The 22411-nt window shown below is 42.1% G+C and overlaps 1 protein-coding gene across 1 annotated transcript in view; it reads left to right on the top strand.

The window, feature by feature from the left end:
• The first annotated feature begins 353 nt into the window (after positions 1-353).
• LOC128704097 (uncharacterized) overlaps positions 354-22411 on the top strand; it is a 73181-nt gene continuing 51123 nt past the window's right edge. Inside the window, exon 1 of the mRNA XM_070091896.1 lies at positions 354-436. Coding sequence (XP_069947997.1) covers positions 373-436 — 64 coding nt within the window. The 5' untranslated portion in view covers positions 354-372. The remainder of the gene's footprint in view (positions 437-22411) is intronic.

Consider the following 22411-nt stretch of genomic DNA (forward strand, 5'->3'; position numbering starts at 1 on the left):
GACGCACTGACTTTCTTGGGTTATCCTGGGTGGCTAACCCTCCAGGGTTAAAAATCCGAAGGAAATCTATCTACAAACCCAATGCACCGTCCCGCTGCCAGACGAGCACTTACCCAAGCTCTATGCAAATAAAGTACTCTCCAGCTTCACTTCACCAACAACTACTCCAGTATTACTATGAGATCAAATCACAAGAAACAAGAACAACAAGAAAGCACTAAGCAAACTATTATTATTATTATTATAAACTATTATTATTATGATTGTTATAAACTATTATTATTATTATTACTGAACTTATCTACCGAGCAGGATGCTGGTGTACCATCCGCTACCCTCACTAACGCCCACGGCGACGTAACAACAGCAAACATGGTTGACTCTCTCTCAAACTCCCCTTCCTTCACAGGATTCAGCACGCCAGATAATCTCTCAGGTATGAAAAGCGATCGTGAAACTCTTAAGTTATACATCATCACCTTAACTAGTGATAATATGAATCTTCGTTCAACACTAGCTCAACATGACACTATGACAGCTCACCTTGAGAGCAAGATTCTCGGCCTTGAACAAAACATAACATCTGGAATAACTGACTTTGGCAAGACCCTACAAACAGTCATAGCCAGGAATACGGAACAAATAACTGTAAACACAATTGACGAAAGGGTGGAAACATCGGACGTGTTTCCTTACACCGGTTGTCTATGTTCACCCATCAGTAAAATGGGTACCTGGGTGTTAGTCGACTGGTGTGGGTCGCATCCTGGGACAAAACTGACCTAATTTGCCCAAAATGCTTAGCTCTACAAGGGGCTTTCTATATAGTAGTATGTCACTGATGTCAACTAGGACTGTATACCTTGTACATGTACTTGTAGTAAATAAAGATATTATTACTTTATTATTATTATTATTATTATTATTATTATTGTTAGATGATAAAACCGAGCAAGAAAAGTTATCTGACTCGGTAATAAAATTCAGCTGAAGTTCTTTTCGTATTATTGTTCTCAAACTACTACCTGACAAGCCAAGATTGTAATCTACTCCCTCTTTGAAAGCATACAGCTTAGCCAATTTATCAGTTCTATCATGCATCTGAAGACCAATGTGAGATGGAATCCACAGCATGTGCACTCTGACTCCACTGTCCACAATCCTACCATACCTGTGTCTGGCTTCTGACACAAGCATGCCACAATTTATGCTTAATGAGTTGAGAGCATTTATGGATGACAGAGAATCAGTTACAATTAAACTGTCAATCTTTGATACATAGATGCATTTCAGTGCAAGGAGTATGGCAAACAGTTCTGTCTGAAGGGTAGAGGCCCAATTATTGATGCGTGCTCCAATTTCTTTAAGAGAGCCATCACTCTGTACGACAACAGCAGCACTACCAGCTGCACCAGTGGATTGGTGAACAGAACCATCAACGTAAATAATTTGCGAGAGTGTGTGCTGTGTGACTAAGTTATCAATACAGCTTAAGGCCTCATGTTTGGCTTCAAGGCTTAAGGCTCAGGGAGATTGACACCAGTGAGTCCATCTATCATCATTCTATCATGCAGGAGGAGCCACATGTCTATGGTGCATCCAACAAAATAAGCAGACTCTTGGATGTCACTACCGCCCGGCTCCGGCTGGGTTACAAGTATCTTTGGCAGGTTAAATCACCACCACCAGATGTAGACCAAACGAAATGTAAACTTTGCCAGATGGATTATTGTCACACCCTGCGTCATTATGTACTGGAGTGCGATAAAATTAATGAATTTAGAAACAACTCACTCAGAAGTGTTCAAGAAATGGCTAAGTATTTTATCCACAGTGGTATATTACAGACCATTCTGGAGAAATACCCTGACTTTGCTAGCTGTAAATAAAGCATTACCACATGTGTGCATGTGTGTGTGTGTGTGTGTGTGTGTGTGTGTGTGTGTGTGTGTGTGTGTGTGTGTGTGTGTGAGTATGAGTGTGTGTGTGTATGAGTGTGAGTGTGTGTATGAGTGTGTGTGAGTATGAGTGTGTGTGCGTGTGTGTATGAGTTTGTGTGTGTGTGTGTGTGTGTGTGTTTATGTGTGTGTGTGTATGAGTCCATCTATCATCATTCTATCATGCAGGAGGAGCCACATGTCTATGGTGCATCCAACAAAATAAGCAGACTCTTGGATGTCACTACCGCCCGGCTCCGGCTGGGTTACAAGTATCTTTGGCAGGTTAAATCACCACCACCAGATGTAGACCAAACGAAATGTAAACTTTGCCAGATGGATTATTGTCACACCCTGCGTCATTATGTACTGGAGTGCGATAAAATTAATGAATTTAGAAACAACTCACTCAGAAGTGTTCAAGAAATGGCTAAGTATTTTATCCACAGTGGTATATTACAGACCATTCTGGAGAAATACCCTGACTTTGCTAGCTGTAAATAAAGCATTACCACATGTGTGCATGTGTGTGTGTGTGTGTGTGTGTGTGTGTGTGTGTGTGTGTGTGTGTGTGTGTGTGTGTGTGAGTATGAGTGTGTGTGTGTATGAGTGTGAGTGTGTGTATGAGTGTGTGTGAGTATGAGTGTGTGTGCGTGTGTGTATGAGTTTGTGTGTGTGTGTGTGTGTGTGTGTTTATGTGTGTGTGTGTATGAATTTGTATGTGTGTGTGTGTGTGTGTGTGTGTGTGTGAGAGAGAGAGAGAGACTCAGCAATCAACATTTGCACCAATAACTCACTACAGTTGTGACCGGGTGTGGAAGTGTGAATTGCTCATTACTCTAAAATTTGTTCATGATTGCAGCCATGTATAAACGTAAGTAACCATTCTTACAGTATTCATTACCTTTGTAACTTGTGAGTTCATTACCTTTGTAACTTGTGAGTTCATTACCTTGTACCTAGTTCAGCCATCAAAACTTTGGAGCCCGGTCCCTGGACCCATTGTGTACCTCTGTAATCTGTAAATACCTTTGTAACTTGTAATGATTGTGACTAGACCTACCTGGAGTTCATTACCTTTGTAAATTGTGAGTTCATTACCTTTGTAAATTGTGAGTTCATTGCCTCTGTAGCTTGCTCAGCTATCAAAACTTTGAGGCCCAGTCCCTGGACCCATTATGTACCTCTGTAATCTTTTGACTACCGCCCACAGGATGGGTATGGGGTGCATAATAAACATATTAAACTAAACTCGGTAATAATTAGCAGTTCACTCTTTACAAGTGAAATAAACCAAACCAACTGTAAAGATATTATTATTCAGATCACAAAAGACCAACTAAATGTTATTGTGCCAGTGAATGAAAAAAAGGAAACGCGCTTACTAGGGAACCAAGGTAGAAGTGTTATGCTTAGATTTCACACATGCCAGGAAAAAATCTAATTAGTTCATCAATTACAGTTAAAAAAGAAGTATACATCAATGAGTGCCTGACAAGAAAACGTCAGAACCTCTTGTTCAGAATAAGAAAACTTAAACGGGAGAATAATGACAAAATTCACCTGTGCTTCACACGGGATGGAAAAGCCAAGAAGAGTACCCAGAAGGAGAATGTAGAATATAACTTTGGTATATCTGTGTCTAGCATTAGGAATAATATTAAGAGAGAATTAAATAATGAAAATGATTGTTATAGGAATGCAGTTAGAAGTCTGAGTAGATCTATAACCCACTATGATAACATGAAAATAGATAAGTATGTTTATGGAGCAACTTGCAGTGTTAACAGACTGTTGTAGTGGCCAGGCTTAGGCTTGGTTACAAGTACTTCTGGCAGTTTGGGAGACACACAGATGATGATCAAACTAAATGTAAATTTTTTTTTTTTTTTATATTTTATTTAAAACAGTGCGATACAAATAGCAGAAATATATTAAAAGATACACGACAAAAGCTTACTGCACTAGAATTTCACTTAACCCGAAACCTAATATTGATACCATACTGTACAGTGGTAATATTGATACCATACTGCACAGTGGTAATATTGATACCATACTGCACAGTGGTAATATTGATACCATACTGCACAGTGGTAATACACACACACCCAACACACTGTATATTACAATGGTAATACACTCTCACACACAACACACCGTATATTACAGTGAATATACACTCACACTCAACACTATACATTACAGTGATATTGTTTTATTTGTTAAAGAACATCTCTAACAAGGTTACTTATACAAAACATCAAACACTGGAAATTATAAAGATTGTACAATAAAAGAAGAGATATAAAAAAAAATTAAACACGCACAATGACACACATACACAAGCACACATAGGTGAGGTTTCTGCCTGTCAACACACACGTATGAGAGACTAAATCTAAGATCTCAGGTGCTTAACAGAGCACCACGATACTCAAACATTAATTTAGGCGATTATCACAAGATCTTAACATACATAGGTATTTAGGATACAAAGAAGGAAACGGGATAATACTAAAAGTCACAATAAAAACATCCAATATAACAAAACAAAACTACGATGTGAAATTTTACATCTCAGCGGAACTAAGAAAAAATGATGCAAGTAGTTACATGTAATATAATATTACTGAAAAGCACACTGTAACACAGCATAAAATATAACAAAATAAGAACCAGTAGCTTATGCTAGGAAAAACTTTTTTTTTTTTTATAAACATTACACTTGAATCAAAATCATTAAAGACACCTATAACATATTTGAGTCATTGAAAATTTTCATCATAAAGTCCTTGAAATGATTTATGCATGATAAATGATAATATGCAATCGTAGTACAACACATTTCTAAATGATAACTTTTTAGTTCCTGAAACCCTCGGGGCAATAACCATATTTTTTTTTTTTTATATTTTATTTAAAAACAACATACACATGATACAAGCCGACAATTAGCAAATCCAAAACCGTGACAGACAATGTCAGTACACACACAATAAACAAAAAAAAAAAACCATTTTAACATATTGATATAACGAAATTCTACCGTAAGAAACCCAACCCGTTTACGGGAAAAAAAAAAAAAACATACCGACTACAAAACAGAACGTCGGAGTCATAAAACATGTAGGAATAAGTCCTATAATCATGTATATATGTACATACATACACATGCACATATACACATACATGTATGTGCACATATGTTCTTACAGCACAGACTGGATTATACTAGAACAAACAAACAAACAAAAAAGACTTATCACTAAAAAAAAAACTAGACAAACTAAATACATAACATCCAAAACAGAAGTGGCAGACAATGTCAGGTACACAAAAAACATTGTAACACATTGATATAACAAATTCTAAAATAACCCAACCAACCGACTTCCAAACAAACAGTCGGAGTCATTATAAAACATGTAGGAATGAGTCCTACAATCATATATATGTGTACACATATATATACATATATACATATATATATATATATATATATATATATATATATATATATATACACATATAAATACATATATATATATATATATATACATATATATATATATATATATATATATATATATATATATATATATATATATATATATATGTATACATATACGCATGCTTATACACACATACGTGTATGTGCATTTGTTCGTACAGAACAAACTGGATCATACATAGAAATAAAGCACTAAATGACTTTTCACCAAATAAACTAAAAAAATATTACATTCAATGATAGAACTATACCTAAGACATTGGTTCCCACAAACACACCTACACACACACAAAATTAATGTTACCGATTAACACTCAATATATAATATGACCTTCCAGTCAAATGAAGGGTATATATAAACCCCATCAAATACTTTTATATTTTGGTACATAGGTCATTTTGTACCCATTCAATACGATAAAAAAGAGACATATGACAAGGATAAATCTAACATCAGATTCGAATGTATAAAACATATCCTCACAATATACATATAAATATAAACCCCCTATATAAAATGATTCTTATAACAATAAGAGAAAAAACAGAAAATCACATACTACTTTTGACTCTGTGATTTTACAAAATTCATAAAGGTCTACATACCCCGGAGCCCCCGACGGCTCCCTGCAAAAAAAAAACTTTACCCACATCTACCACCTTGCAAACAAATCAACCTTCCTCATCAGGCTTCCAATCACTCCAAGAGGACACACCACTGAAGAGACCAACCCCTTGCCTCTCACCCCGTCACCAAACGGAGTAGACGTTCAACAGTAAGCTCACGATATCCCTCCGGAAAACTAATTACCCACCTTCCCCCATATAATTGTTTGTTCCTACATGCTGTCCTATAAAAACACGCCGCCAACGCTTTTATCCTAATGTTTCCCTCCACCTCCCTCATCCCCCAAGAAACATGCAAGTAATCAACTATTACGTATCTGATAGCCCTCCCCACCTCTTTGGGTACCCCTCCCATATCTAACATTAAAGCCCTGAGGGTTGATATCTGTCCCCGCCCCCCCAATAAAAAGAAAACCCTCTTCAACCACAATCTTACCACCTCCAAAGCAGAACAAAAATATACTACATGAAAAGCCGTTTCAACTTCCCCACAAAACCCGCATGATGGATCTCTCACAAAACCCATTCGTCTTAGCACCTCTTTCGATGCTAACGTCCCCATAAGAAATCTATAAACTAATTCCCTCGCTCTTGCCGGTATTCTTAATTTACTAAATTCCACCCATATCACTCTCCAATCATATGTGGGATACACTGCCATCCCTTGCATTGATTCCTGACGACGACCCACACCCACTAACCGTTTTACCTTGAGTTTTTTAACATTGCGTACCTTTAACATAAACCGCAACATATCTTCACACTCCACTAAGTCCCTGCCACCCCACCATTTGCGGATATCCCCCATCACCTCCCCCACCCGAAGACCCCTTTCCCCCGCTGCCCGAATATACCTCTGCTTCACATATAGCGCCTTCACCCTAGACCCTAATGCCATCAAACCCAATCCTCCCTGTCTTACCGCAGTCATTACCACATCTTTACCCAACCACGCCCTCCCAAAACCCCACACATACCTTAAGGCTCTTCTTTGTAATTCCATAATATCCTGACTTCTTAAGGGGTAAATTTCCGCCACTCCCCACACCTTACTATAAATCAGCGTATTTACCACCACAACCCTTTGATGCAAGGTTACATCCCCGGCCCTTAGACTCCTGAGCCTACTCAAAGCTCTGTCCATTACCATTTCTGAATTAACCCTCCTGCTCTCCTGTACATCTGCTAAATACAAAATCCCACAAATCTTTAGCCTATCTACAGTTATCCAGCCAAACTCCTCCCCCAAGGTCCCTCCTACCCAATTGCCTACCTCCAACAACCGTGATTTCTGCTTATTAACTCTCATCCCAGTAGCATTCCCAAAAATCTCAATTACCCTTCCCACTTTACTTAAATCTTCTATCTCATTAAGTAAAACAGTTGTATCATCTACATAACCAACAATATTCCCACAAAATCCACCTCTCTCCCCCATCCTTCCCATCCCACCATCAACCAGAACATAGAAAGGATTCTGCATACATGCAAAGAGTATTTGGGAGAGTGGACACCCCTGCCTTAAACCCCTCCCCATGCTTACTGAACTACCCAACCTACCATTTACCTGTACTCTCATCGATGCATTCTCATACAATGTCCTCACCCATCCAACCACCCTCCCTCCAAAACCCATTCTCACCATACTCTCAAACAAAAAGTCCCTATCCACATAATCATAAGCTTTCTCCCAATCCAGACCTAGAATACCTCCCTTACTACTACCCTCAAGGAAATCCCGAATACGTCCATGACCTACCCGCATACTCCTCCCCGGGATACCAAATTGTCCCCCATGTATCACCGACCCCATGACCTTCTTCAGTCTATTACCCAAAATTTTCGCAAAAACCTTGTAATCTGCACACATCAAAGATATTGCTCGGTAAGCACTCAACTCTCTACCCCCCCTCTTCTTTGGCACCAAAACTATGACACCCGTACTTTGCGATGTGCCCAACTTCCCACTAGTTAACATATGATCCAATAGCCTAACAAAGCACTGTCTAATACACCCCCAATGTGCTCTATAAAAATCATTTGGTATACCGTCTATCCCTGGTGTTTTCCCGGTACTCATCCCGAAAACTGCCTCTTCCACCTCAACCTCACTTATACCAACCTCCAACCCCACTCTATCCTGCTCACTTAAAATGCTATGGAACCCCCCTTCAAAAATACCCTCCCAGGAACCCCCCTCCCTCCAACTCCATTTCTCCCTAAACCAACTATCAGCATAGAGACTCATACTTTCAGTATTGGATAGGACTCGACCCACTGGATACCCTCCCACCCCAGGGCTTGTCTCCAATTGTAGAATGGTGGTTACACTCTGTCGATCCCTAAATTTACGTAAAACAAACCCAGACGGCTTATCACCCCACAATACATCCTCTAACCCCGCCCTAACCCTAATTGCATCAAACCTATCATTGTGTAATTCAGCGATCCTGCTCCGCAGACTGTCCATGTCATCCCTCCTACCACCTCCCCCAACATAACAATCTTGCAACTGTCCCTCCAGATAATTTTGCAACCCAAAACGCCACCTCGCCTCTTCCCGTCCCCTAACCTTAAAAAAATTCGCTATTCCCGGTTTTGCCTGCATTTCCCACCAATCTAACAGATCTATCTCCCTGTCCCTAGCCTCCCAAAAAGGCAACCACCAATCACTGAAAAAAGGCCCCTCCTCCTCCTCCTTAAGAAGCCTTACATTTAATTTCCAGTACCCAGAATAAATACGCACCACTCCATCCCACATCAAATCTGCTATTACCGCCCTGTGATCCGAAAACCCCACATCGAAGGTTTGCACCCTCACAACATCTATACCCTGTTTAATATAAATTCTGTCCAATCGCGCTTCATATCCCCTACGGACGAACGTGTGCTCCACTAGGTATCCCCCCCTCCCCACCACATCAACAACCCCAATATCTCGCAATACATCCCTCAGCACACTCAGCACACAACCCGCCCCTCTCGGTTCGACATCACCACTCCTAATCACACAATTCCAATCACCACCTATTACTGTTATAGCAGGCAAACCTCTCAAGTGATACAGCAATACCTCTCTGACAAAATCTACTTTTACCCTGGTATTGCTAGTTGCTGGCATGTAAACTCCTACAAAACTAGCTCGACTCTCACCCCAGACACCATCCACCCTCACGACCCTCCCACCCCCCCCCTCTTCCCAGCCGATGACACGCAAGGGGCTGGTCTCCTTTATCGCCACTGCTACTCCACCTTTCAATTGCAAACCACTGGTAACATACATCCGATATCCTTTTAACCGCAACACACAACCAGCCCTATGATTATGCTCTTGCAAAAAGCAAATATCTACATCAAACCGCCGTAAAAACCACTCCAACCAAACTTTCTTAACCTCAGTCTTAAGTCCATTGACATTAAGCGTGACACTTCTGAAAATTATAGAAGTGGCGGCTTTCCCCTATGCCGCTGGGATTTACTCACTGCACTTTTCACATTACGTATTCCCTTACCACTCGAGTTATCCTGTGCAGTCGCCTCCCCCCTCCCTCTCCCACTGTGCAACTCAGGCGCACCTCTAGCACTATGTGGCATCGGCTCCACAACCGCTGCCCATGACTTCTTCCCCGGCCTCTGCCCCGGGGTAATAACCTCGTCTATCTCTGATGCCGCAGTTCTTTTTCTAGAACTTCCACTTACACACATCTCACCCTCAGACGAATCCTCCTGGTGTACCTCCACGGCCACCACACACTCCAGCCTTTTCTTACTCAAGTCTTTCTCCACAATTTGTTGTCCCTCCAGCTCTCCAACTTCACATAAACTGAGGACACCTTCTACACCGGGCTCATCCCCATCCAAAAAATCCTTGATGACATCTGCCAGTAAACCCTCCTGAGTCGAAGCTTCCTGGACTAAAGACTCCTCAGATAACACCTTCGACTCCCCCGACTCCCCTGGGATAGTGACACATGTCTCCTCCTCCGCCACCTCCCGGTCGACCTCCTTGCTCCAGAGATCAGGCCTCCGGCCTCCAGAGGCAACAGAGCCAGGCACCAAATCACACGACTGTTGAATCACAATCGGCGTTTCCAGAATTCGAGGAGCCTGCCTCCTAGGACACTGGGCTGCCATGTGCTCATAAGAGCTGCACAGACGACATGTTTTTCTCTGACCCGCATAGTACACATAAACCTGTGTTCTACAACCGGTCATCGTTACATAGGATGGTATAGGCCTTGTTAAAGACATTTTAAGGGTGTAAGAACCTTCTGGCATTCCTTCATACGGACCATCCCTCCATACCCCCATGGTTGCAGAATGCACTGTCCCATAACTGCGAAAAAACTCCTGTAGTCCATACGCCGTAGCCTCGAAGGGTACATTCCGTACCTTCACCCATGTGTAGTACTTAGAAACATCATGTAACACAACATCCATCGCTGAATTCACACTCATGCGTTGTTCCTGGTACTGCTCGACAATTCTTGTGTAGAAGCCGGCTCTCAGAAATTTCACGAAGATTCTTGACAAACCATTAAGAGCGACGCCATATAATTCCTCGTTGGGGATACCATATGTGTCCCTGATGATGTTAGGGAGAAGTACGTTCATCGTATCTCCACTTAACGTACCACGAACCAGCTCTATGCAGATAGTATTTACTCTCCGTACTGTATGTTCAGCCATTTTGATATCCCAAAATGAGCAGCGCACGTCCACACTACTCAATGGTTGTTGATGTACTGTGGTAGCTCGCCTGAAAAACAGCAGAGGGGTGCTGGGCACAACCTCACTCCACCGTAGTCAGGCAGCGAATCCAGCAATAACCATATTGCCCATAGATATCAAAACTCAATTATACATCCTTATAAACAGCACTCCATGCTCACACCCAAGTCTAGGAAAATAGCCCGTTGTGTCCCCTTACCCATTTTGCAAATCCCATAAATCCCTTAATGTGAAATTTCGATAACCCTCACTAAAATCTCTCTCCCATCTCCCTCCATACACCCCTTTATTCCTACACTGTGTCCTATAAAAAGTTGCTGCCAACGCATTAATTCTTGCACGCACGTCCGCCTCCCTCATAGCCCACATCATGTATATATAATCCGTAATCATATACCCAATCGCATTCTCAACCCTTTTATTCACCCCAGTTATATCTAAACTTAAAACCCTCAAGACCTGCAAACCCCCTCCCCCCACTAACCTTAAAACCTTACCCATCCAAACCCTTATAAGTTCAATACAATCGCAAAAATACACCGTATGATAAATAGTCGCCAATCCTCCACAATCCTTGCATTCCCCATCCTCTCGTATTCTCTTATAGAATAAAACCATTCCTGACGGCAATATTCCATGTAAAAATCTATACATAACTTCTCTGACTTTAGGTTTTAAACGCAATTTGTTTAAACGCCCCCAAATATTACGCCAATCATACATCGGATATACTCCTTCTACCGCCGCTACCAAAGCCTTACCATCTGCCCTATCAAGATTTCTCAATTTAATATGTAAAGGATCCCTCACGTTTATAAATACCCGTAACATTGCCTCACCTATCATGAACTCCCTACCCCCCCACCACCGTCGCATATCCTGATGTATTCTATGAAGACCGTCTCCTTTCACCCCTCCCTCCCGCTTATAACTATGTTTTAAATACATACTTATTATCCTCTTTTCGACATCTATAAGACCCAGCCCTCCACGGCCAACCGGGAGTGTGACAACCGCTCTACTTAACCATTCGCTCCCTGTTCCCCAAATGAATCTAAAAACACTTTTTTGTAGCCTTTTTAACTCACAACGAAGTATCGGAAATATTACCGTAACATGCCATAGTTTACTATATAATAGCACATTCGTTGTAATCACCCTTTGTTGCAAACTTAAATTAGCAGCTCTTAAACCACTGAGGCGCTTCAGAACACTGTCAACGATACGCACGGAATTTATTTGCTGTGCTAACTTGAAATCATTTACATAAACGATCCCACATATCTTTATTTGGTCCACCCTTTTCCACCTTTCAGCAACCATTCCGTCCTCACGTGACCCTTTTCCAAGATTCATATACTTTGTTTTCCCCATGTTGATCGTCATGCCAGTAGCTTTTTCAAAAACTTTCACTAACGTTTCTACCCGAATCAAATCCATGTTTTCTCTCACCAAAATCGTCGTATCGTCGACATATCCAACAATGCCCGCTCCCCCATCCCTTACATTACCCATCCCCTTTGCTTCCAATAAAACCCTTATCCCTCTATAAAAGGGATCTTGAAAACAAGCAAAAAAAATTTGTGAAAGGGGACAACCTTGACGCAAACCCCTTCCCATCTGAATTCGATCTCCCAACCTCCCATTCACCTGCACACGCAAGGTTGCCTCCTGATACATTAATTTGGCCCATGATATAATTTCCGCACCAAACCCCTGCCATCTCATGATCTTCCATAACGTCTCCCGTTCCACACTATCATATGCCGCCTCCCAATCTATAGCCAATACCCCCCCCTTTCCTAATCTTACTCTTTCTTCAATAAAACTTCTAATCATACCGTGACCTTCATACATAGACCTGCCCGGCACCCCATATTGTCCCTTGTCAATCACTCTGCCCAGGACTTTTTTTATTCTGTTAGCCAAGATCCTTCCAAAAATTTTATAGTCACCACATAATAACGAGATTGCACGATAATCTTTAACCGTTAATGGCTCGCCTTTAGGAACTAGGACGACCACAGCCAACCTCTGTTGTTCCCCTAAAACCCCATCCCGCTTCATTATATTGAATAAACGTACCAAAAACCCCTTTAAAACGTTCCAATTTTGAAGATAAAAGTCGCTGGGCAACCCATCAATTCCTGGCGCCTTACCCAATTGCGCCCCAGATAAAGCCTCCCAAGTCTCACACTCCGTTATCGGCCCTCCCAACATCAAACGATCATGCTCCTCCAGCTCACACTGCACAAACCTACCGATTGACTGCAATGCAATTTCACTTATTCCAACACTTTGCGTTTTCAATTTAACCCATGCATCTATATACCCACTCATACCCTCCGTCGTCGTCAACTCCTGATTCACTCTATACCCCTGCATACCTACCTGAACATTCAACCCCATTAACTCCATTGCTTTGCGACGTCTGTGTTGATTCCTCAACACACACGCCGACGGCCGATCTCCCCACAAAACCTCTTCGATTCCACCCTTAAGCCTTTCCCCATCAAACCTTTCGTTTTGTAAATTTCGTAGTTGCTCCTTAATTCTTTCAATTTCTATAACAGGATAATTAGCATTCGCTTGTACATAGCAGTCGCGCAACTGCCCCTCTAAATATCGTTGGAAACCGTATTGTAACTGACTATATCTCACTCCTTGACTAATATAATATTCCTTAATTCGCTTTTTGGCTATCGTTTCCCACCAATTAACCAAATCCACATCTCTAGGTGCTTCAACCACAAGGCGTTCCCACATATGCCCAAAAGACAAAAGACTTTCCTCCCTCTTCAATAACTTTACATTTAATTTCCAAAAAGATGGACCCCTTCTAGGCACACCCTCAATATCTACATCCATTACAACTCCTCTATGATCCGAAAAAACCACATTTATCACATTCACTCTCCGCACTGTAACCGCACTAGACACGTACATTCTATCCAATCTCGCCGCATAATCTCGTCTAATAAAAGTATGCTCCACCATGCCACCCCCCCCACACACATCCATTAAACCCACACTCGTCAATAAATCTCCCAGGAATCCCAAGCAACAACCTGCTCCTCGAGGCTCCACATCTTTTCGTCGTATTACACAATTCCAGTCGCCCCCTATTATCGCTACATTTGGTAAACTACGTAGATAATATACTAATACATCTTGTACAAAATGAGTTTTAAGTCGTACATCTCCCTCGGCCGGCCCATATACACATACAAAACTTATGTGTGCTCTACCCCATAAACCATCCACCCTAATCACTCTCCCCTCCCCCCTTTCACTATGGCGTACTACAAACGGGCTATTTTCCTTTACCAGAATGGCGACGCCTCCTTTTAACCTCGTCGCATATTCCATATACACATCATAACCATCCATTTCTAACTCATATCCAATTCTGTAATTGTGTTCTTGGATAAATACCACATCCACATCTAGACGCACCAAAAATTCATTAAACCACTTTCGCTTCCGCTCAGATCTCAAACCGTTAATATTTATTGTCAAAACCTTAAAGTCAATTAATGGGGTTTTCCTTTCGTTCTAGGTATAGACTTTTCACTTATACATTTTACACCACCTCTATCCCTCCCCCCTTTTTTGGGAACCACCTTGATAAACCCTTGTTTCGTGGATTCTCTGTTCCCTGTCCTCTGTACATCCGCCCAAGACTTTTTTCCTGGCCTTTGGGCAGGAGTAAGCACGTCGTCTGAGTCTGATGGGGTCGCAGTTCGCTTTCGCGTCCTACCCTCCACCTGCATTGGGATTTCTTTAGTACTATCGTGATGCACCTCCACTTCTGCTACATTTACCGTCATACCATGCGACACACTAGACTCAATGCTTCCATCCGTCGCCTCACCATGATGTTCAACCGATCCCAAAATTGCACCTGGATCCTCCACATGGTTGACGATCGACTCGTCTAACAAAACATCCAGTGCCTTCACTAAAGACGCCGCTACATCCTCTTCCCCCATAGTGGGCAGAGTCTCTTCCAATACTTTATTTATGTCCAGTGACGGTGATTCTTCTCGCTGTTTTGCATCCTCCAAAGCATTCTCCTGCGCTTTTTCTACCTCTTCACTCCAAGATGTCCGTTGTCGAGACGGGTGAGCATAAGACTGTTCTCGTCCCTCAACTTCCTCGACTTCTTCCGGTTGTTGCTGTTGCGATATTTGGAGATTCCCACGACGCTTACCACACTGTGCCGCTATGTGGTCATACGACCCACACAGCCGACACGTACGACGTTGCCCCGCATATGTCACATATACTTGAGTTCGAAATGCTTGCAGCATAATATAGGACGGTATGGGGTGGCGTAAGGTCATTTTGACTGAATATGTTCCCTCCAAACTTCCAGCATAAGGTCCAGCGGCCCACCGACCTGCAGAGGCCATATGAACCGTACCATAATTACGTAGTTCATCTTTTATAACAAAATCAGTCGCTTCAAAAGGCACATTCTTGATTTTTACCCATGTGTAGTATCTTGATACATCATGAAGACGTACTGATACAGCTGAATTGACGGCTATAATGGTCTCTTGATACTTATCCACCACTGCTTCGTAGACATTTGCTGACGTCATTTTAACGAAAATCCGTGTCGTCCCATTAAGTGCTACACCACATATCTCTTCATTTGCGATACCGTAGGTATCACGGATAATCGCCGGTAGTAACAAATCCATCGTGGCTCCCGTGACAGCCCCACGGGTCAACTCAACGCAAACAGTGTTGATGCGCCTGTTGCTATGCAGCGCCATGTTGGAAAATGAGCAGCACACGTCCTCACTACTCAATGACTGTTGACGAACTGGTGTAGCTCGCCTGAAACAGCAGAGGGGTGCAGAGCACAACCGCACTCTACCGTGGTCAGGCAGCGAATGGTAAATGTAAATTATGTGGTCAGGCATATTGTCACTGTCTTGAACACTATGTGCTTAATTGTCCACTTACTGAGGAATACAGAGACAGTATAATAAACTATGTGACATGTCAAGATATCTTATTAATGAAAATAAGATACCAGATATACTAAGCAAATTTCCTAAATTTTCTTGTAACACATAAGTGAACTATAGATATGTAGTTATAAATCCATATGTATTCCTGTTAACCCTTTGGGGCCTAGTTCCTGGGCCTTTTGTGTATCCATATGCTCTTGCGCTACCGTCCACAGGATGGATATGGCGTGCACAATAAACTAGCCACTTCAGTGGCAAAATATAATCTAATCTGTACTATCATTTACCAGATAGTACCAAGTACCTCACTGTCGCATGTTTTTCGCGCTATTGCTTGTGTGACTTAATTTTGTGCTATAATAATATAATAATAATGACATCTTTTATTTATTACAAGTACATGTACAAGGTATACAGTCCTAGCTGACATCAACGACATACTGCTATATAGGAAGCACCTTGTTATGCAGAGCATTTCGGGCAAATTAGGTCAGTGTCCCAGGATGCGACCCACATCAGTCGACTAACACCCAAGTATCTATTTTACTGATGGGGAACATAGACAACAGGTGGAAAGAAACACGCCCAATGTTTCTACTCAGGCTGGGAATCGAACCCAGGCCCTCGCCGTGTGAAGCGAGAGCGTTAGCCACCAGGCCGCTATCGCTCAAAAAATCTCTTTGTACAGTTATTTAATTATTATATAACTAACTATACTTTGCAACGTGCAGTCCAAACTCCTAAGTTCAGCCACCACCCTCTATAGTGTTTACATTTATTGTTTTACTTGTAATTTTAAACATCAAATTTTACTATCTTATTTTTTTGTAATTTTGTTAAATATCATTATTATTATGTCACTACAATTTTTATTCAGTAAGCCTGGAGGCTTATTGAATAAAAATTAATTGTTAAAATTTCATTGTTAAATATTCACAAACTTCTTAAAATTGTTGTCAAAATTATTTTGCACTTTTGTTATTTTTTATTATTCCTTCTCCTTACATTCTATTAGCAGTTTTTTTTATTTTAATCTCTGTGGCTTCATTCCTCTTTAATTTTTTAGATAAATCCTTGTATACTTATACTTTTTATTGCCTTTTGTGAGCTTTTCATATTAGCTCCAGTGTAATATTAAGTCCTAACTGTGTGCAGTATTATTTTACAAGTTGTCAAAGTCAATATATCAATTTATTTTATTAGTTAATAGTTTTTTTTACTGTTAGTAGTACATACATTCTTCATTAGCCATGTGAATGCAAACATCGACCCTGATATCAACCTCTTATTAAATGGCACAAACAATCCTAACAACAATTGTCTTTACTACACTACTAGTCAGGCCATGACACTACTCAGTACCAACAATAATATAACAGTATTCAGTTATAATGTCCGATCATTGAGTAAACACTTTGATGACCTACTAGCATTACTCAATTCTCTACATGCCAGTATGTCAATCATTACTCTCACTGAAACCTGGCTTAAACATGGCATTGCAAGCATCTTTGCTATTCCTGGTTACACAGCCAATCACAACTGTAGGCTCGATCAACTAGGAGGTGGCACAGCTATCTACTACTCTGATGAACTCGTATGCATCAAATCTACCTGCACAAGGGATAAAAATGGTGAATATACATTTGCTAAATTCAAATCCAAAAACCTAAAAAAACTATACCAGTTGGAGCTATCTACAGAATGCCTCACACAAATACTTACACATTTAACGAAAACCTAAGAAACATTATAACTGACTCAGAGATGAATAAACACCACACGATACTTACACGTGACTTCAACATTAACCTCATCCAGGAACACGGCCCACAAGTAACTGAGTTCACTAACACTGAGCAACTGCTTACTGCTACCATCTATAACCAAACCATCAAGAATCACCGAGACAAATGCCTCGCTACTTGACCATATCTGGACTAACACTATATCCCCACTAAGAGCAGGTATTATCACATAACTCCACAGACCACTATCCCACCTGTCTCATAACAAACTTATGTAAACTCCCACAGGACACAAGTAAGATCTCATTCCGACTACAAGACGAGATATCAGTAAATTTCATTTCAGCATTAAGCAACATTGACTGGCAAAGTGAGCTAGCAGCCAACCTCCATATTGATGAATGTGTCAAAATTTTTCTACAAAAAACCCTAAACATCTATAACAGACATTGTCCAATAAAAACTAAACAAATCACAGCCAAGAGACTAAACAGCCCCTGGCATACAAACAGCATCCTCAGTTCCATTGACAAAAAACATTTATATAAAAAAACAGTACAGAATGGGTCATAAAACGAAGGAACAGACGAAACGTTACTCGTCAACACTTACGAATCTAATAAGAAGGGGAAAAAAACTGTATTACGAAAACAGATTTTATGACATAAAAGGTAATATGAAAAAGACCTGGAAACCCTCTCTGAAATTCTAAGAGTAGGAAATTGCCTCGGAAAAAAGTGATTAACTTAACGAAACCAAATAAACCTCTCATCCAGCCGACAGATTCCACCAACAAACTAAACGTCTTTTTCTCGACTGTAGGAACAACACTAGCAAGCAAAATCCCAAATTAAAATACACAACCAAAAAATTACCTCACTGGTAACTACCCCAGATAGCTTACCACCAGTTATGTATAGATAAAAGCTTCTCATTTGTTGTCATCCATTATTGGAACACTTTTTAACAAGTCCATTGAATCTTCAGCCTTCCCATCCCTACTCAAGTCAGAAAGGGTTACTCCAATCCACAAAGGAGGTGATCCTACTGATTTAAATAACTACAGACCTATATCAAACCTACCCCTTCTATCTAAAATCTTCGAAAAAATAATTCACAACCAAGTTTACTCATACTTTGTATAACACAACATACTAAACCCCTGCCAGTTTGGATTTAGGCCAAGCAAAAGTATAAATGATGCAATTATGCATATGCTTGAACTTCTATATATGGCGCTGGAAAAAAAGGAAATTTCACTGGGCCTCCTCATAGACCTACGAAAAGCATTTGATACAGTTGACCACCATCTCTTGCACCTAAAATGTGAACATTACTGGGTCAGAGGACACTTACTCGATTACCTAAAATCATATCTTAACAATAAACACCAGTATATATACACAAATGGTGTTGCCTCCACCACACAACCTGTTCATGTTGGAGTCCCCCAGGGTAGTGTCACCGGACCACTGCACTTTCTCATTTACATCAATGACGTCCCCAATGCTTCTAAACTACTTGAACATGTTCTTTTTGCAAATGGCACTACTTATATCTTCTCTCACTCAAACCAAACCATATTTAGAAACACTGCAAATAATGAGCTACTAAAAATATCCACTTGGGTGACGACTAACAAACTTTCAATATCGACAAAACCTACTTCATACTGTTTGGAAATATTCAGCTAAACATATTGATAAATGGCTCCCCCATTTCAAGACACACTGACGGAAAATTGTAGGGCTCCACATTGCTGTTTTAAATTTCAGACCCACATACAGCATATTTCCAAAAAAATATACAAAATAGTAAGCATCCTTTCTAAGATACGGTAATATGTAGCCCAAACGGCACTTCTTGCTCTTTACCACTCTCACATACCCTTACCTCACCTATGGGATTTGTGCATGAGGTTCAACTACAGCAAATCACCTTAAACCTTTAATAATCCAATAAAAAGCTGCTGTGAGATCGATTACAAATTTCTGCGCCAGGCAACACACCCCACCGCTATTTCAGAGCTTTAACCTGCTTAACATATAAAACACCCACTCATATTATTGTGCCTACTACATACACACAACATTATTCTGTATTATTAACCCTCCTCTCAAACTCTTTCTTGAGAACTTTTTTTTGCGATTCGTCTCTCACCCTGCGGGCTGAGAGGACGCTTTCTGAGCCTGCTCTTGCTTACACCTGGTGGCGAACCGTTTACTACAGTACGCAAGATGGCGGATCGTCAAGGTAGAAGAGTAAACACAGTCTGTGTGGAATTTATTCGTGGCTCTCTCAGTGGTGCAACGATGCATGTCTTGTTGCCTACCATCATTCGCGACGTCTATGGCATCCCCACTGAGGAATTATATGGTGTGGCTCTCAATGGGATGTCGAGGTTTTTTGTAAAATTCGCAAATGCCGGCTTTTACTCCAAGATTGTGGACGCTTTTCAAGAGAGAAAAATGGCGGTGAATTCAGCCGTAGAGGTATGTCTGCATGACGTCTCCACATACGTCACCTGGGTCAAAGTAAGGAACGTGCCTTTCGAGGCGGAGGAGTATGTTATTCGGAAAGTTTTTGGCAAATACGGCACGGTACATGCAGCGACCAAGGGAGTATGGAGGGAGGGCCCATACGAGGGGCTCCCGGAAGGCTCCTGCACCCTAAAGATGACATTAAAACAGCCGATTCCATCTTACGTTTATCTAGAGCACTACAGGACCCAAGTTTTTGTTCACTATGCGGGCCAACGTAAGACATGCAGGTTATGCAACTCGTATGACCATATGGCTGCTCAGTGCTCCAGACGCCTGGTTGTACGTATCCGGGAACCTTCTCCTGTGGTCCTAAGAACCGAGGCCTTTGATCTGGAGACTGGTCCCTCGCCTGAACAAGGACCTAAGCTTTGGAGTGAGGAAGTACAACAAGAGGAGATGCAGTCTATGGCGTGCGCCACCCTGTCGGTGGACACTACAAACGTGCCCACGCCACCTGTGGGGCCTACGGAGCCTGTGGGGTTGTCACAGGAAAGTTTGCTGGAGAACGTGTTAAACGATCTCCTGGATGGGGCAGAGCATAGCCCAGACGTTTCACCTGAGAGTCAAGAAGTGGTGAAGGATGATTCGCCAAAGATGGGAGACCTGGACGTGCCTACAATGACACGGATGCATGAGGTGGTGGTGGAAGTTCACCAGGAGGCTTCGTCTGGTGAGGCGATGTGTGTGGAAGTTGGTTCCCGCAAACGGACGGCAGGAGTGTCGGATATGGACGAGGTCCTGACACCGGGACAGCGTCCAGGGAAGAAATTATGGTCGAAAGTGGCGGAGGCGCCTCCTGCAGACGGGGTTGGGGCAAGCGCCCAGCATGTGGGTAGGGCACGGGGGGGTGAGGGGGGCCTTGGGAAGTCAAAGGTCAAAGAAGGTCAGTGTAATGTACATGTAGGAACGGGAAAGACCCACAAGCATAGAGGAAAACCTCCTTTTGTGAATTCAAGTGTGTTACCATCAATGTAAATGGTCTGCGGGCAGAGTTTAAGTGTGTGTGGATGGAGTGGTTCTTGCGCAGATATGCTGTGGACGTATGTTTCATACAAGAACACAATTATAAGTTTGGGCGAGAGTTACGGTTAAAAGGCTACCGAATGTATGTTAGCAGTTCTTTAAAATTAAAGGGTGGGGTAGCTATAGCGGTGAAGGAGTCCAGCCCTTGGCGTGTCTTAAGATGGGAGGAGGGGGGAGGTGGGAGGGTGGTGAGGGTAGATGGGTACTGGGGTGAGGTGAGGGTTTGTTTTATTGGCGTTTACATGCCAGCGGACAGCAACACTAAAGTTAAAGTAGACTTTGTAAGGGAGGCTTTAACGTTTTACACTCGGGGTTTGCCGTTCATTACCGTCATGGGTGGGGATTGGAATTGCGTTATCCGCCATGGCGATGTTGAGCCGCGGGGGGCGGGGTGCGTTTTACCTGTCTTACGGAATCTGCTGGGGGATGCAGGGGTTTATGATGTGGTGGGGCGGGGTGGGTGGGGGGTGGAGCATACGTTCGTTCGTAGGGGCTATGCGGCCCGTCTGGATAGACTTTATGTAACACAAGGGATTAGAGTTGGGCACGTACAGACCTTTGATGTGGGGTTTTCAGATCACCGTGCAGTGCTAGCGGACTTGAACTGGGATGGAATGATCAGGGTTTATCCAGGTTATTGGAAACTGAACGTGCGGCTATTGGAGGGGGAGGGGGATGGGTCAGCTTTTCAGGACTGGTGGAAGGATATTTGGGAAACGCGACGGGCAGGTGAATGTTTGTTGGAATGGTGGGAAACGCGTGCCAAACCTGGAATAGCGAGTTATTATAAGAAGCGGGGAAAAGAGGAGGCGAGGTGGAGGTATGGGCTGCAAAACTATCTGGAGGGGCAGCTAAATGATTACTATGTGGGGGGCGGGAGTAGTAGTCGGTATGACGACATTGAACATCTTCGTAGTCGACTTGCAGAAATTCACAATGAACGTTTCAATGCGGTTAGAGTCAGAGCAGGTATGGAAGAAGTGCTATGGGGTGACAAACCTTCGGGTTGTGTCTTGCGCAAATTTAGGGTCAGGCAACAGGCGACGTCCCTCTTGCAATTGGAAGTATGCACGGGTTTGGGTGGTTACCTGCCGGGTCAAGTACTCCTCACCACGGACAGCATGAGTTTTTATGCTGATCTATGGTTTGGGGAAAAGCTACGGAGGGGAGTAGGGGGGGTCCATGAGGGCGGCCTGGTGAGGAGGGATTTCAGAAAAGTTATAAGTGACAGGGATAGAACGGTACTAGAAGGTAGCATTCGAGAGGAGGAGGTAGAGGAGGCGATTTTTAGTATGAGTAAAGG

This window comes from Cherax quadricarinatus, chromosome 37 (genome assembly GCF_038502225.1).
Source record: "Cherax quadricarinatus isolate ZL_2023a chromosome 37, ASM3850222v1, whole genome shotgun sequence".
NCBI lineage: Eukaryota > Metazoa > Arthropoda > Malacostraca > Decapoda > Parastacidae > Cherax > Cherax quadricarinatus.